Source organism: Nannobrachium achirus (assembly GCF_963921795.1).
Source record: "Nannobrachium achirus genome assembly, chromosome: 14".
NCBI classification, from domain to species: domain Eukaryota; kingdom Metazoa; phylum Chordata; class Actinopteri; order Myctophiformes; family Myctophidae; genus Nannobrachium; species Nannobrachium achirus.
The window spans coordinates 50,586,728-50,605,491 of record NC_137821.1 but is presented as its reverse complement, the minus strand read 5'-3'; the positions used below and the strand labels follow the sequence as shown (position 1 = coordinate 50,605,491).

The following is an 18,764-nucleotide window of genomic DNA, read 5'->3' as shown; positions in this document are numbered from 1 at the left end:
AGAGTAGGTCTGAGCTAGGCCAAACAGGGCCAAACACTCCATAATGACTGATCACTCACTGACTTTTCAATTAGACCACCAGGATATTGTAATACATGATGATATATTTTGATTGTGTTATAACCACTATTATAATCTATTATATTGTATTATAACTATCATAGTAATACATTAATACTTTATAGTGCATTATAATCACAGTTAAAAAGGTCAATTTGTTTCTTTCCTGTAGGGGTACTTTTGCGTAATGGAAAATGTAGATATTGTTATGTGGTGCGGTGTGCTGTTGTGTAGTATGGTGCTAAACCTGCAGTCGAAAAGGGGCTTACACTATTTACAGCTAATACCTGAGGACACGTTGCTGCCCCCTTGTGACTTCATTGTGTCACTGACAGAATGGACACTCAGAAACAAATGTCTTTCTATTTCTATTACAGGATCAACTTTACAGACAAGAGAAAGGGACGGCCATGGGTGCAGCCTGTATGCCCCAGCTATGCAGGACTCGTCTTGGGGCAATGGGAGGAACCATTAATCTACTCATCTATTCATGAAACTCGACTAATGATGAATCTTGAGAATATAGCAAAGGCAGCAATCCATTTTCTAGACATGAGGATATCAATGGATTCCAATGGCGGTATACACACATCCATATTGAGGAAAAGTTATGACCACGACTATCCTACAGGCAGACAGCTTCCCATCCCTCTGGTATCATCTCCGACAAACCTTTTGGACAGTTTCAGAGACTATATGGAGAATATGTGACTCATCAACAAGCCATCAACATGTACCAGAGGTTTACACAGAGGGGTTACAAAAGTGACACACTGAACCATGCTCATGCCAAAACAAAGTCTCTTACAAAAAGGTGCCCGTCCTGCCACATCTGGACAGATCTATTTTCAAACGCGGTAACGTAAATTTGCCCATGATATCAAGCATATCGTTGTCAGGCGGAAAGTAAGTTTTAAATTTGTACGTTCTTTTGCAAAGTAAAGCCCTGCTTCATCATACAAGGCCGTCGCACAAAAGTAGTGAAAACAGCCGATCTGCAAGCTTGTAGATCGGCTGTTTTCACTAGTTTAAATCATTTTTTTAAAATGATAAATACAAAACAAACGGTTTTGGACATACAAGGTTTCCACCCGACAACGACGATATGATCAATATAAGAATTGGTGCATTGTACGGAGTGATCCTGATTTAAAGGTAGGGTAAGTGCTTTCATTTAGGTTTCAGTTTTCATGTAGGTGACAGGCGGGGGCCTTCCTCCATTCATGATCAAGCGGGGACGGGCCCCGCCCCCACTCTCGAGGAAGGCCCCTCTTTCTATGTCGTCCCACCCTGGCCACAATAGCCGATGAAAACGGCATGAACCTACAGACACCGGAAGTGGCGGAAGTGCTGCGGTTAACGGAAGTTACGTCATGCGTTGCAGTCCGTTTACATAAAGATTGTGGCTCTTAACTCGCTCTTAATAGGTGTCTTTTGTCAGAATCCATGTTTTTGTTTGGATATTGTTTATTACGAGCGCAACCGATGGGTCAGGAGAAGTAGAACAGTTTTTTTTCGCCTGCGGGAAATATGAAAAAATAATCCGGTGAAATTCCCGGCGGAAGTAGTACCGTTTCATGCTGTTTAAACCTATGGTCGTTACCAGGCTTTTCTCTTCGCAGATGAGTAAGCCTGGCTACGCGAGGCTAATGTCGTCCTCAGTCCCACTCCATCCTGATTGGAGGAAAACCTGTCTCCTCCACCAAAACTGAAACCTTTTTCTGCTCACAGAGGATGAGGCTGAAGTCCAAATATGGACCAAATACTCTATCTAGTACTATCAGAACATAGACCCATATTGTTATTATTTGACAAATCTGTCCTAATAATGTAAATCAAAATAATCTAAACATATAGCTTGCATGTTCTCCCCGTGTCTCCTAGGGTAGATGCCCTCACAAAAACATGGAGTAGTCCTGGTTTCTATACTACTGTACCTCCCCCTAGCCAGCCAGGTGCTCCCCAATTCCCCTGGCGTGGCAGGGGGAGAGCGGAAACCAGGACTACAGGTTAGGTAGTTGGCACTGGGTGAGAAAATGGGTTGCAAAAAAACGTGGGATACAAATACTTAGAAATTCTAAAATAAAATGTAAATATATTTTGGAATATATTTACGTGACCCCCTCAAAGAGTCCTGACTCAAATCTCCAGTGGGAAAATGTGATTGTTGCTCCAACATAGTCAAATCAAGTAACTATGTGTATACATTCTGTCAAAAAAAACCTGTTAGGTAAGAAGTTTTGGTAATTGCAATTCTACTTATGTAGTATACAGATTAGAATGCAGATGTGGTTGTTTTTTACACTGGACACACTGGGTGCAGACAGCTTTGCTGAGCATTCACATTGCAGATTGGGAATCCCATCTACACCATGGCAGAACACCGCAAGACAGCTGGACGCACAAATCCAAATAATTAAAAGAAACATGGTTACTAAAGTCATTCCCAGGTCTGTAAGAGATGGTGACTCGAACGGGTACTGCAAAAAGAAACCTTTTGGAGCGACAACATTCCCTGGTCTTATTGATGACATTGACTTCTCCCCCCGTCTCTGGAATAACGGGCTACTCAGCCAGTAGGTTGTCATGCTATTGATGCTATGTGGATCTTGCCTGGCGTTACCAGCCTCTATCACACACTTCGTTTTGGGAAGAGAGTCTGGGATTTCAGGAAGAGTTTTCATTTCTGGGGTTTGCCCCCAAACCACGTGCCCCAAGCCTACAGAAACCACATGCCCCAAGCATACAAACCTGATTGGCCAACCCTTGAAGCTGGTTGAGGAAATAGAATCTCAATGGATCGGTGCCAGACCGTACTACAACACCACTACCGCCAGGGGGTGTTGTTGTGTTCGGTCTGGTTTATTAACCAGGCAAACGTGGATCCCACATGTAGGCCTACTGTGGTTCTTATTTTACCATTTGGGTGCTGTGTTCCAACCTGATGTATTGTATTGTATTTTATCAGTTCAGTTTTCTATTTGGTACGTGATGTGTAATCGCGCATGGGTTAAAGCAGAGGTCTTCAACGTTTTCAGGCCAAGGACCCCTTAGTTGAGAGAGAGATGAAGCAGGGACCCCCATCCATATAGTTTCATTGTTTGACAGCGCAATCGTCAGTGTATTTTGGATTCATGTCAATTTGTGTTTTCAGATATTTAACCACTTGAACCGTCATTACTTATAAAACTTGACATTTCACTTTGTACTTAGTATGCTCTTATTCCCTTTACACCAGAGCTCTTTGACGAAAATAGCCGATCTACAAGCTCACAATGCCTCGCAGCGCGAGGCGTTGTGAGCTTGTAGACCTGCTATTTTTGGTTCTCCGAATATGGACGCAGCAGGGTTCAGGTGGTTAATACAAAAAAAGGAGAAAAAAAGTTTCTCACACAAAGATTTGGAGGACCCCCTCTAGAAACTCTGAGGACCTCATAGGGGTCCCGGATCCCTTGTTGAAGACCCCTGGGTTAAAGGAGTAGTTCACCCCAAAAGTTACTCATTTTCTGTCAATTACAAGCGCCATGAACCTTTTTTCAGTTTTGGTCGCATCCCTGAGCCGATAATTGGCCCTTTGTCAAGTCCCGCCCTTCGTCTCGCCCCTCTTCGCACCCATTGGTCGCTGTGTCTGGTTGGACAAAAAATCCTTTCTCTCCATCCACTACCATTGAAATAACATGTTTTTCAGTTGCTTTGTGTTGTTATTCTGTGTATTCAATTCGCATTTTAAACAGGTGCAGTATAGTGACTGGGCATAATTTAAAATGTTTTTATTTCTCCAAAAACGTAGCAAATTCAACAGAAACAATGCGGAACCAGGGCGGAACAAGGCAGATAGAGCCTGCTGGTTGGTCAGTCAGGGACCAACCAGAAGGCTGAGAAAGGGTGAATTTGAGTCTGCAGAGGCTCAAAGAGTCTCCTACTGAACAGCTTCAGGACGTGTGTATATTGATACAAAATAAGTAATTTCAGGTGAATTCTGTTAAGTGGTGATGTCACGTGAAGGGGTGCGGTGCGTTGCTCCCGACACGCATTACTCCGGCGTAGCGTTCGTCCGACTCTCCCCCTTACTAACCAGTGGTGGGAAAAGTACTCACATATTTTACTTCAGTAAAAGTATCAATACTGCAATATAGAAATAATGTGACAAGTAAAAGTCTGGAATTAAAAATTCAAAACTAAAAGTATGAAAGTGTTGTTGGCATCAAAATGTACTTAAAGCACCAAATTACAGAATGTTTGAAAATAGGAGATCTAAAAGTTCACGACGTGTCGCGGTGGGACACGTTTGGAGCTTGTACATTTTCAAAATAGCCACGGTATAAAATAGGGCTACAGTGGTTTATGTGTGTTTTATAATATGTGTAAGCCTACTTTATATCTGCAAAGTAACTGGTAACTAAAGTTTTCAAATTAAGGAGTAAAAGTACAATATTTGGATCTGAGATGTATTGGAGTAGAAGTAAAAGTATTGAAAATTGGAAATGTTCAAGCAAAGTACAAATACCTCAAAATTGCACTTAAGTAACAGTACTTCAGTAAATGTACTTAATTACTTTACACCACTGTCCCTAACGCTAAACGCACCCGTAGCCAAACGGAGTCTGAGTAATGAGATGTCGGACTGACATGTTCCACCCCAAGTGAAGATGACTGTGGGCACCATTTAATGACGTGTGACACTGTCATTACTGGTGGACCCTGATGAAGGCCTCTGGACAAAACGTGTTGGTCACCTGTGCGTTTTTTAAACTCCTTGCTATGGATTAATAAAAGGTTTTCTACTTGAACTGAACAGAGCTGCCGTGGATTGTTTTTTCCCCAATGTGATGCCTCACCCACATGTTACTGGTTACTGAATTGTACTGTATACAGGTGAGTGTGTGTGGTGTGTGAGCTGTAACCTGCAACCTGCTGCAACTAGGGGTTCAGAGTCTTGCTCAAGGACTCTTCGACACTAAAGGTCTTTGCACATAGGCGCACACACACACACACACACACACACACACACACACACACACACACACACACACACACACACACACACACACACACAAACGACCTTGAAACACTCTGCTCTGCATGTGGTCTTGGCTCATCTCTCAGGCACTGCAGGGGAGGACTTGAGTTGCCAACAGCCTGTCAGTCACAGACAGACACAGCCTGTATATTAAAATAACAACAATGCAGCCTTTTCTCCTTGTTGCAGTGGTAGAATCATGTCAATGGACTCCAAGGTGACCCGATGATAATATCAGGACAATATCAGACTTAGGTTGTGCATCATTGCATTGTACATTATCGCTTTTTAAGCAGAATCTGATTTATTGACACATCTGTTTGCTCGTTTGCCCGTTTGCCTTAGTACACTATTATATAGGGTAGAAGTGCAGTGGCGTCAGTTCAGAAAAAGCTAAGGTATGGCAACATGACTGGTAGTCATGTTGTCATACCTTAGCAACAGGCATGATACATTTATTTTAAGAAGTACATTCTATTTTCCCACCGTTTCTACGGTTTCTTGGGCTGGATATGGCAGCCTGGAATGGCTGTTCAAGTGCAGCTTGAACAGCTGCACTTGAACAGCTCGCGGAAGCGAGCTGCTGTGAGTTTGTAGATCGGCCACTTTTGGTGTGTGATGAGGAAGGGTTAGCCACGGATGGCTTGACTCCGGGAGGTGAAAACGGGAGGAATTTACACGCGGTCCGTGTCACTCCGTGTGTAACAAACAACCGGTTTGTTTTGTGGGCTATACGCGCTACACAATGGACGTTAAGCGGCAGAGGAAAGTGTTAAATTGGAGAACGATATGGACCAAGAACGTCATAATCTATTCGCATTTATTGTCTGACCCGTTTCCATTCACAAATGCGCATTTCGTTTATTCGATAAAGCCTCAAAATCCACCTCCTCCAATCGGATAGTTTTTTTGCGGATAATGAAAGTTTATTCGCATTTTGAAGTGTTTCCATAGAAAGATTTTGCGAATAAGCCGTTAATGCGCATTAAGTGGCTTTATGGAAACGCCACTATTGAGTATTTAGCCACTTGTACGCATGCCCCCAACCACTGAAATAATACTCGTTAAAATTACAGAAAGCAGTAGGCCTAAATAAAAACATTTTAACACTCATCTTTTATTTTCTCTAATTACAATCTAATGAACCCTTGTTGTTAAAAAACAAAGTTGTCCCATTTAGAACGGGTACACATTATTGTGTATCATTATGTTATGCTTTAACTATTGAAAAATAGCAGATATACAAGCTCACAGCTTGTAGATCTGCTATTTATTTAAATCGTGAAAATTAGAATTTTGACCTGATTCTATAAGTGTCTTTAGATTTTTTGAGAAACCCTATGTTTCTAAGTCAGCAATCTGGCCAGCCATCGTCAAAGAAAAGGTCCTTTTCACTTAACTGGAGCTCAGTTAGTCTGTTCTTGAGAGACTACTATGTCAGTGGTTCTCAAACTTTTTCATGTGAAGGACCCCCAAAATGATATTTATTTGGCCACAGAGACCCGCATCTCAAAATATTTAGTTCCAGGGACCACCCAGAAGCAAAATTTGAGTTACAAATGTTCGCTTTGAAAATACATAGTCAAAGATTTGCACACATGTTCACGACTTTTTCAAAAATAGCAAGATCTACAAGCTCGGTGTGACCGTACAGTGTACACTAAATGGATCCCCATGACTCAACTGTCAGACATTACACACACATAGATAAAATGGTCCTACAGATAATACGAATTTAATCCTCTTGACTGCTTTCCCACAGAGCGTTAAATGTTATCTCAACGCCAGACGTCAACTGTTCTTGATCTATTAAGCTTCAAGTCTGTCATCCTGACAACCTGGTTAACAGACTCTATCGCCACGTTTACTTGACAGCGGTCTCTAGAGAAAACTGCAAAACTCACGCTGCGTTCTCACTTGTTATTCTGCGTTCATATGGCAACGCATCAGTAATTGCAAACGCTGTAATGTGCATGCCATGTGACGCCGTTGTACTTCCTTGTTTACATTTATAGATGGATGGATGGATGGATGGATGGATGGATGGATGGATGGATGGATAGATGGATGGATAGATAGATAGATAGATAGATAGATAGATAGATAGATAGATAGATAGATAGATAGATAGATAGATAGATAGATAGATAGATCGATACTTTATTAACCCATGGGGGAAAATCTGTTGCCCAGAGGCAGCACAGCAGTTTAAGGTTACAAGTTACAAAGAAGTAAGAAAAAGAAAAAGAGTACTGTTGTGTACAGTAAAAAAAAAAGCAAGGCACAATAAAAAAAGAAGAATACTAGTAAGACAGCTCAGAGTGACTTCTCAGGGGGACGCCAATTCTTGGCCATCTGGCCAGTGATGTATATGGGACCAGTTACTCATATATGGAGACCCCTTCATGATAGTTATGTTATGTCAAAACATGCCCATATGGACATTACCAAATATGGGCATTCCCATGTATGTCCTTAATATTTATAACATAATATCCTTAATAATGTCCTTAATATTGACAATATAGGAATCTCCATATGTGGGCATAAAACGTACGTTAGTAATGCCAAGCAGGGCCTTGGTGAATATTGACAATATAGGAATCTCCATATGGGCATAAAACGTAGGGCCTTGGTTTGATGCCTGTGGATCTCCATATATGAGCATAACATTCTCATTTTTGGCCTCCATTTTCGGTACAATGTCACTTTTACTGTATGCCCATATATTATGAGTCATTCTGTACCACATCACTGTGATCAACTTTCGCTTTTCCATGCAATCAACTTCAGAGCAGTGATGTGGCAAAGAGTGACAGTGAGTCACAGTGATGTGGTACAAAATGACTCATATATGGGCATAAAAGTGATGTCACGTGACATCATTTCCTGTACCGAAAAACACGTGACATCACACTGACATCACTTCCTGTACAGCCGGACAGTCAGACAAGCGACGAGGTTTTTCAGGGTATAATGCGACCTTCGGTAGCAATAAACATAGTGTCACGTCACACACAAAAAAGAAATACTCAAAGCACAACTTAACAAAGCAGTGCAGCACAAGTATCTCACCGCCATATCAACACAGCAATAGTACTCAATTCAACCAACACAACCCAATAGTGCAGGGCCAAAAATAAGTGTACATAGTCAGTGAACATAAACGAAGAATAAAAAAAGCAAGAAAGGGTGCAACACAGCAAGACGCCACAAGCAACCCTCTCTGGGAAAGTACTTAGAGGTCAGTCAGTACAACTTTTGTTCCAGTACTGTAAGGTAACAGTTGTCCTAGGTTGTCCTAGGTTATCCTAATTCCTAATGCTTATATCCTATAATTCCTACCTAATTAGACATTCACCATGGTAACGTGGCTGCGCGTAGTCTGCACGTGAGCCATGACATCACATGCACCTATTATACTCTGTCATTTCCCCCATACTTATTTGTTTTTTTAATTTAATTTCATTATTATCATTTTATTTCTATTGTTGTTATTCTGTGTATCATATTGCCCAGCTAGGTCCCCTCAGGTGCCAACACCCACGCTTCAGTTAAGAACCTTGGTGTGACTTTTGACAGCAATTTACAATTTGACAAGCAGATCATTTCCGTGGTTAAAGTAAGTTATTTTTTTACACAACTTGTGCTTTTTGGTCAGGATAAAGGCCATCAACCGACCTAGAGAGAGTCATCCACGATTTCATTTCACTCAGACTTGATTACTGCAATGCTCTCTATATTGTCATTGATCGGTCAGGTACAGTGGAGTACAGGGACGTGCAGTGAATGTTAGAGAGGCAGGGGCTGACATTTGCTGCTATTTTCGAAATATCGAAAATAGCAGCCCTCCAAGCTCACAACGCGTTGTGAGCTTGGAGGTCGGCTATTTTCGGTGCGTGATACAATAAGCATAATAAAGTCAATACTGGAGAAGGGGCGTAACGGCATGGATTTCTACACAGAGAGGGCAATTCTTTCAACATAAGATGCTGTATTCAAGTTCAGGAGAGTTTGATTCTCTTTTATGCTGCCTTCAGGTATGGCATGGAAAGAGGGCATTTGCTTTTCTTTCACCATAGTAAAAACTGCATTCATGGTCTGGAGAGGGCACTTTGTACAGATGGATAAAAGGGCAGGGGCTCTACAGTATCAGTTGTCTACAGCTTGGGCAAGATGCTGCCACTCGCCTCCTTACTGGTAAAAAAAGTAAATAAAATACATAAGAATAAAGAGTGACCATATCGCCCTAGTCCTCGCCTCGCTCCACTGGCGCTCCTCTTATATTCTGATTTAGAATTGATTTTACGAGACCCTGCCTCTCCACATTCACTCTGCTCAGTCATTGGCGGTTTTTAAATCCTTGCTAAAGACTCGTTTTATTCTCTCTAGCTTTCGACCTTTGGCCTTGCAATTACCCATGGCCCTCACGGCATGTCGTTGATTGCGATTATGTTGTTTCTTGTCGTGTCGTGTTTCTTTTTTTTTATTTCTTTTTCTTGCCTGTCTGTATATTAATATGCTCTGTGCAGCACTTAGTTCGACCTTGGTCGTTGGCAATGGGCTACTTAAAGGAGTACTTCACCACTTTTCAACCTATCTTCATATAATTGGTCCTCACTAAAAAATTGCTTTTTTTTAATTTTTTTTTCTCAGAGGAGGGTTGTGGGCAGGTCAGAAACCCATCGTCTTGTGACATCATCGATTGGGAATCCAAGCTAATAGAAAATGCAGGCTTTCTACTCCTGAAAAGTTGCAATGTTAAAGTGAAAGCCATTGTTCTCGCGATAATCAAATATTTTTTTTTCTTTTTTTGGAAAATGATGATGTCACAAGACGATGGATTTCTGAACTTCCCACAGCTCTCCTAAGAGACTTGGACCGAGTAGAAACAAATTGTGCTATTTTACTATGGACATTAGTGAGGACCTATTATGAAGATAGGTTGAAAAGTGGCAAAGTCCTCCTTTAAATAACGTTTGATTTGATTATTTACTGAGGGGAGGTTTGTTGAGAACAAATTCTCTTTTTCAATAACTCCCTGCTTCACATTCACACAGTGTCTTGGCTGTCTTCTGTTTGTCATTTCCGTTCATGAATATAGGCCTATTTAAGAATATCTTGCTTAGATGATTTTGATTTATATTTGGGATACATCCGCGCAACAGTGAAGACCAGATACCAGAAGCGAGGGAGGAGGCTTCACCTCACCGCTTCATCGCTTGATCATTTTCAGAGCTTCCGTTGCTCCAGACGGTATGACGGAAGCCAGGGGCGTCACACCAAATTCTGGGCCCTGGGTACAAGGATTCACTGCGGGCCCCCCATGAATGTTAACTATTGAAAAAATAGCAGATATACAAGCTCACAGCGCGGCACCGAGTGCCGCGCTGCGAGCTTGTATATCTGCTATTTTTGAAAAATCGTGAAAATGTGTGCAAGAAAAACCTATGTCAAGGACCCCCAAGATGATATGTATTTGGCCACGGACCCCGATCTCAAAATATTTAGTTCCAGGGACCCCCCAGAAGCAAAATTTGAGTTCGAAATCTTCGCTTAAAAAATACATATATTCAAAATTTCACACATTTCCACAACTTTTCAAAAATAGCAGATCTACAAGCTCGCAGCGCGGCACTTGGTGCCGCGCTGTGAGCTTGTATATCTGCTATTTTTCAATAGATAAAGTTATTAGGGCCCCTCCACCTTGGGCCCCAGTAACTCAGTCCCACTTTCCTACCCCTTGTGACGCCCCTGACGGAAGCGTTTGAAAATTGCAGTGAGGGCACAGCACAGCCCCGAGGATCAAACGTGACATTCACTGGCAGGTTCTTTTCTCCAAAAGTTTAACTATTTTCAGCTTGATACGCCCAAAGCGCTATGAAAAAAATATCTGACAAAAATATAAAAAGAAAACTGTCACGGTCCGCTCCTCAGCCCTTGGACTTTTGTCTTTGTTTATTCGTTTTTGGACTTATAGGTATTCCTGTTCTTCTTTTGGTCTTCTAGTTCTGTGTAGTGTGTTGCCTTGGTGTTCTGTATCTTATTTTGTTTTGGTTCTGTGCCTTCCTGTCTGCCTTGTTTGTTGTTACCTGTCTTGTCTCACCTCCCTCTATTTATTACCAAGTCACCTGTGCTCAGTTTATTTGTTCACCTGTGTGTAGTCAGGGTGCATTTTAACAGTGGGCGACCACGGGCGACAGCCTGGCGTATGTTCAGGAACTACTGGCGATACTAGACGATGGTCAAAATTTTTGCTGAGGAACGTCGCCCAAAAACGTAAAATAGTTTATTGTTTGGCCCACGTGGTCGCCAATAGCCGATAGGATATTTTCATTGAACAGCGTTAGCGGCTTTTGCCCGCTGTTAAGACTTACCTCTCTGTTGCTGTGAGTGTTTGTCAGAACGTAGCTTTGTGTCATTGTGTCATGTGTTGTGTTTTGGGTGCACGCCATTTTGTAATATCAGTCCTAGTTTTGTCTAACCTCGCGTAGCCAGGCTTACTCATCTGCGGAGAAACGCCATGGCAGAGAGGCAGAGAGTGGTTAGAAGGGACTTGTGGCGTGTGAATTTCTCCGGAAGTTGTATTTTGTTCACATTGTGGTGTTCCTGCAAATTTATTCCCAGCTGAACATTTTTAAGTTACACCTATTAAGAGCGTGTTAACACATGGGTGACTAACAGTTCATTTTGATCGATTTTGAGCTCGCAAAGTGCAATAACTCTCCCCGTGAAGGTCTCAGAAATGTCCCCTTCCATGACTTTTCCTAAATACTCGATGTTCTCGTTTTCTTTTTCCCCTTCTGAAACTTTTCCCAAGTATAATGCATTATACCACTCTGACTGTTAAGGTTTTTCTAATCTCTCGAGACAAGAGTCAATGATGGCTACGAAAAGGGACAAGTGGGCGGTCCCTTTTCGTGGCGATGGCTAGCCAGATTGGGGTTTTTCAGTCACCCGAGTGTGACTGAGTGCTTTGGATTAAAAGCGTCTGCTATATACCTAAACTGTAAACTGTAAACTGTTAAGAGCTGCCATCTATTTTTGTTTGTTTCGCTGGGGGAACAGACCAGCACCGCATGACGTAACTTCCCGCAGCACTTCTGCCAAAGTTGAGTGCTTCCGTTAAGACAATGCACAGCGCAGGTCTCGCCCAGGGTGAGTTTTCTCTGCCTCATTGCATGGGAGGTTTAAGTACATTCACCAAAGGGGCATTCACCAAATATTCGAATATTCGAATATAAAAGTCACTATTCGACATTGTTCACCAAAGTCGAATATTTGCTTATTATTATTTTTTTTATTGTTTTCTGTATATATATATATATATATATATATATATATATATAATTTCTTCATGGTTTATAAAGCTTGGCAAGATAGGAAGTCATAAGAATGAGTTGTCAGTGCCCCTGGTGGGTGAATTTGTTAATGCTCTATACCAGGGGTTCTCAAAAATGTTTAGAAATAAACACATTTGAACTGGGGACCCCCACCCTGACAAGCACTTGGAATTGTAGGTATTACATGTAATGTGACTCGGTTCCGCAGATAAATATTGTGAAAATAGCAGATCTACATGCTCACAATGCCTTGCAACGCGAGGCGTTGTGAGCATGTAGATCTGCTATTTTCACAATGTTCGCCTCTTGCTTACTTAATATTTGACAGTTTGGCTAGTCCTGTCGAATATTCGACTATTCGAATACTTTGAGGTCGAATAATTCGAATACTAAAAATCACTATTCGTGAATATGCCCTAGATAGAACTACTGAATGTTGATTCTTGCCCGTTTGTGTGTACTGCTTTCGGGTCCTCTGAACTCTGAGAAAAACACCGTCTTTGCTATAGAAAATTCTGCTTTCCGTGGAAACTGCCCCCCCTGAGGAGACGTTTTCCGTTTCACCTGGAATCAGACAGTCATTTCACCGCAGGGGCACCGGGAGCGCCCGAGAAAAGATAGAGATTAAAAGGTCACGGTGCCTCCGAGCGGCGCTGCGGCGCGGCTCTAAAGACTCCCCGTAATCTAGCAGTCAGACTCTCAACCCTGCAGCTCTCTGCTCGCCTCTGATAAGGCCTGATGCTGTTTACTTCTCGGGACCAGGGGTGTCGCACCAAATTCTGGGCCCTGGGTACAAGGATTCGGGAGAGTGTTTTCTGCTGGTGTTTCAGTCCGAGTAGTGTCGGAAATGCGCACCGGGTGCGTGCTCAGTGTAGTGTCACAACTAGTGAGTGCCTAAACCTAACCCTAATCCTAACCCTAACCTCAGTAAAACTATTCCTACACCCAGCCCTAACCCTAACCCTAACCTCAGTAAAACTATGCCTAAAACTAACCCTAACCCTAACCCTAACCAGACCCGGTGTGCATTTCCGAACGCACCCTTTGATACACTCGGACTGAAACACCAGCAGAAAACACTCTCCCACAAGGATTCACTGCGGGCCCCCCACTGGGAACGCATTATTACGCATTATTTTGCGCTTTTACTATTGAAAAATATACAAACTCACAGTGTGGCACCGAGTGCCGCGCTGCGAGCTTCTAGATCTGCTATTTTTGGAAAATTGTGAAAATGTGCGCAAATCTTTGAATATTTCAAATCCTTCTAAGGTGTTTTGAAAAACCTATGTTTCTATGTCAGTGGTGCTCAAACCTCTTCACGTGCAGGAACCCCAGAATGATACGTATTTGGCCACGGACCCCCATTTCAAAATATTTAGTTCCAGGGACCCCCCCGAAGCAAAATTTGAGTTGCAAATGTTCGCTTAAAAAATACATATATTCAAAGATTTGCACACATTTTCTTGACTTTTCAAAAATAGCAGATCTACGAGCTTGCAGCGCAGCACTCGGTGCCACGCTGTGAGCTTGTATATCTGCTATTTTTCAATAGCTAAAGCATAAAATAGTTAAGGCCCCCTCCAATTTGGGCCCTAGTAACTCAGTCCCCCCCCCCCCCCCCCCCCCCCCGCCTTGTGACACCCCTGCTCGGGATGGATCCACACACATGTCAGTCAAACCCTGCCTGTGTCTGTCTGACAGCCGCATGCTGAGACCCGGGGAGAAATGGAACCTTTTGTTATTCAAACTGAAGACGCAATCTATTAGTTTTTTATTAAACCCATTTAGGCCTGAGGCCGATTCTAAAGTAGCCTATTTATTCGAAAATAATATACCTTATTTTTTTATTTATTATTATTATTTCAAAATATTTTCCCTAAAAAGCTAAGATGTTCATGAATAAAAGACAAATGAAAAGATTTTTCTAAAGAATGAAAATCTGAGAAATTCCATAAATTAGAAAACAAATATTCAAGAAGTAGTGAAAATAGCCGATCTACAAGCTCACACCCAGAGTCAAGGTACTGTATTTCTCAATTACAAGTTAAAGTTACTCGTTCAAAATGTGTACTTGATTTAAAGTACATGGATTACTTGTACTTGCCTTTTAAAATTACTCAAGTTTCAGTTTTATTTCCAGCCCTTTTGGACAACAAAATACATACTGTATGTGCATTAGGTAATGTTATCGCCTGCTCATTTCATGTCCACAGCAAAAAATAGAATTTTTACAAGAATGTCCACCCCAAGCCAGCATGGTGCTGACCCCTGTCTGTGAATGACCCCGCCAAATATGACAAAGTATGAAACAGGGCTAATTTGTGTGGGGGAAAAAAACTAACTAAAACATAAAGCGATAATATTTATTTTGTCACTGTCGGGCAGAAACCTCATATATCCAAGTTTCAAATTTGTATGTTTTTTTCGGAAAGTAAAGCCCTGCTTCATCACACAAGACTGTCGCACAAAACCAGCGAAAATAGACGATCTACAAGCACACAATCGCATCGCGAGGCGTTATGCGAGGCGTTGTGTGCTTGTAGATCGGTTATTTTCACTACTTTAAATCATTTTTTAAATTATAAATACAAAATGAATGTTTTTTTTGGACATACAAGGTTTCCACCCAACAACGACGATATGCAGATGTGCTCACACTCTGTGTTTGACAAACACAGAGTGTGAACACATGGGATGCAGTCATTACACGCAAACACTGTGTGTGTGCGTGCGTGTGTGTGTGTGTGTGTGTGCGTGCGTGCGTGCGTGCGTGCGTGCGTGCGTGCGTGCGTGCGTGCGTGCGTGCGTAAGGACTGCATCCCATGCTGGTCCAGTGACAACATGCAGGGACCATGTCGTGTTCTCCTCCATGAGAGGACTCCAGCCAAGAACCAGCTGCCAGCGGTTTAAAGTAACTAAGTACATGTATTGTACTTAAAGACATTATGCCGTGATCCCCCCCACCACGAAAGTAATTCCTTTGCCAAAAAATACAAATTAGAATTTTTGTGGAAAAAACAGTTATCCAATTAGTCTGTTGCCGATTCTCAGCAAACTACTAGAAAAACAATGCTTTTTTACAGTGAATAAATTATTTTCAAACTTTCAGCATGCTTATTCGACGGTACAGCACTAACACAGATAACAGATGACTGTCTAAGACATATAGATAATACAAATATAGTAGGTGCAGTATTATTAGATTTTAATGTGGCTTTTGACGTTATAGATCATCGTGTCGTGACTACTAATTGAAGCCGAGGCCGAATTGCACGAAAGAGCCCTGACAGTACATGGTTGGTTCTACAGACCCCTACGTTCTTAGCTATTCCTCGACCCGACCCGATATGCGGTTTTCCGGAACCAACGCAAAAGGTTCGGAATCTCCATATGCGGAGTCCTGACTACTAATTGAAGTCAATGGACGCGAATCCGAATTGGCCCGAATCGCATGAAAGAGCCCTGACAGCACATGGTTGTTGCTACAGACTCCAAATTTCGCACGCAGATAGCTCAGACCTTTGCCTACGTTCTTAGCTAGGCCTCGACCCGACCCGATACACAGTTTTTCGGATCCGGCACGAAAGGTTTGGAATCTCCGTATGCGGAGATGACTGACATCGGGCCGTTCCGGAGCAAGCGCTGACTCATTGTGACATCACTTCATAAAAGGCTCTGACATCACATACGCCACATGAGTCAACAAAAAATCTCTGTGAGTGTGTATGTATGTATGTATATATATTATGTATGTATGTATGTAATCCGCGTATCTTGAGAACCGTTCGTCCCACCAGCTTAAATTCAGCGCGCGTGTTCCCTGCCACAGCAGGTAGTGCAGAGCCCGGCCTTGACCCGACCAGATACGCAATTTTTCGGAACCCAGCGCAAAAAGTTTGGATTCTCTGTATGCAGAGCTGTTGTCTGACATTAGGGTCTTCCGGAATCGGCACTGTGTCTGCAGAGATCTCCATATATGGGCATAAAATGGACGCAGACAGACAGAAACAGATATATCCATATATGGGCATAAATGGACTCAGGCAAACAGATGGTCAAAATGGATCCTATGACAACAGGTATAATGGGGTTTGCATTACACAGAATTCGGCACACGCGTTCCCCGCCGCAGCAGGGAGTGCAGTGCCCGGCCTCGACCTGACCTGATATGCGGTTATCCGGAACCAGCGCAAAAGGTCCGGAATCTCCGTATGCGGAGCTAATGTCTGACATTAGTGTTTTCCAGAACCGGCACTGTGTCTGCAGAGATCCCCATATGGGCATAAATGGACGCAGGCAGACAGATACAGATATCTACATATATGGGCATAAATGGACACAGGCAAACAGATGGTCAAAATAGGTTATGACAATAGGTATAATGGAGTTTGCATTAAAGGGTGGGGCATTCATTCCGTATTTACATTGTTCCCGAGTAGGCCGGTCCTCGACTAGACGCTCGGCCGACTGTCAGGCAGATACAGAGATCTCCATATATGGGCATAACTTGGACGCAGTCAGACAGATATCTCCATATATGGGCATACATGGACACAGTCAAACAGATGGTCAACACGGGTCCTATGACAACAGGTTTAATGGGGATTGCATTAAAGGGCGGGGCATTCATTCTCTATTTACATCGTTCCCGAGTTGGCCAGGTCGCCGACTAGACGCTCGGCCGCCCGAAGGTACTTTATTATTGAACAAATTGAAATGTTATAATTTTACAAATAATGCAGTAGAATGGTTTAAACGCTATTTGACAAACAGGAAACAGTATGTTTTTTTACAATGGCAGTTTTTCACAAGTGAGGCAGCTACAGTGTGGTGTTCCACAGGGCAGCTGCCTAGGTCCTGTTTTATTTTCCACTTTTACAAATGACTTACCATTAGTTTTAAATCAAACAACAGCCGTAATGTATGCTGATGATACGACCTTATATATACCATCAAAATCAATGATTATTTAACAGTGACTATGAACTCAGAATTACAATCTGTAGTAACGTGGGTCAGTAGTAATAAGCTAGTTCTTAACTTATCAAAAACAAAAAGCATTGTATTTGGATCAGTGTGCTCTGTGAAAGATAAACCTCAATTAAATATATTAGTAACAGGAAAGCAAATTGAACAGGTAGAAGAGACAAAATTACTAGGCATCACTTTAGATAGTAAGTTAACATGGTCAAAACAAGTTGATGATAAGACTGTTGCATTAATAGGAAGAAGTCTGTCCGTTATCAAGAGATGTGCCACATATTTACCACAACAATGCATTCCCCAAATTGTGCAAACACTAGCTCTCACTCATCTGGATTACTGTCCAATGGTTTGGTCTGGTGCTGCCAAAAAGGATTAAATTAAATTACAGTAGATATAGCCAGGAAAAAAGGGGAAAACAGGGTTGTCAGGTGGGTGGTGACCCAGGTGAAGTTAGCCAGACCCATAATGTTGTTGTGTGGTAAAAAGGGGAGGGGATGATATAATGATGATGTCCTTATATCAGTGTATTTCAACTGGGCCTTTTCTCAGCTTTCAGGAAGAAACCAAAAATACAAAGGGAAGACATATTTGTATATTATAACGGACCACACCTGGCTGGCGGTCTATTAGAGCAGTGGTTCTCAAAGTAGATTTCAGGAACTCTATAAGTTCCTTCATGGGTGTCTAAATTGACCCTTACAAGTCTGTAACTTTAACAGTGTACAAATGGAACCAAATGGAATCTAACAGGTCCATTTGGTTCCATACACTGTCAAAGTTAAGGGGAGACCTTCAAATTTGAATGTTTGAGAAACACTGTATTAGTTAACTCCATAGACACTTACAACAAAACTATGGCACCACCTCGTCAAGTACATTTTGAATTCCATACTTTTACTTGTAACAGAGTATTTCTACATTGTGGAATTGTTGCTTTTCCTTTTTCCACCACTGCCAGCTGCACGACTGATGGTGGTCCCATCCCTCCCTCCCTCCCTCCCTCCATCCATCGCTGGCTGCTGCTCCTGGGGGCCATCATCGGGGCCCCTGGCCAAGAGCAGCTCAGCTCGGCTAATCTGTCACCGAGGGGCCAACAGAAACAGGCTCTGTAAGCCCCTCATCAAGCCATGCAGCTTACATGCTGTTCACTAAAGCCTGTCCACCATTAGTCTTAGCTCTTTAATCCATCAATACCAGGAACACATCTGTGTCACGTTACCACTTTCACCATTATTTTGTTATACGTTGGCTATTCAAAAATCGATCTGCAAGGTCATAGCGCGGCACCGAGTGCCACACTATGAGCTTGCAGATCTGCTATTAAAACAAATCTCTGCTTCTGGGGTGTCCCT

At 42.3% G+C, this 18,764-nt stretch overlaps 1 protein-coding gene across 1 annotated transcript in view; it reads left to right on the top strand.

Moving 5' to 3' along the window:
- Window positions 1–18,524, top strand: part of LOC308298119 (netrin receptor UNC5D-like) — a gene marked incomplete at both ends in the record, with an annotated part of 131,846 nt that extends 113,322 nt beyond the window's left edge. The window contains one exon of the mRNA XM_080741676.1: window positions 18,371–18,524. Within this exon, the coding sequence (XP_080597802.1) occupies window positions 18,371–18,524 (154 nt within the window). The remainder of the gene's footprint in view (window positions 1–18,370) is intronic.
- Window positions 18,525–18,764: the final 240 nt, after the last annotated feature.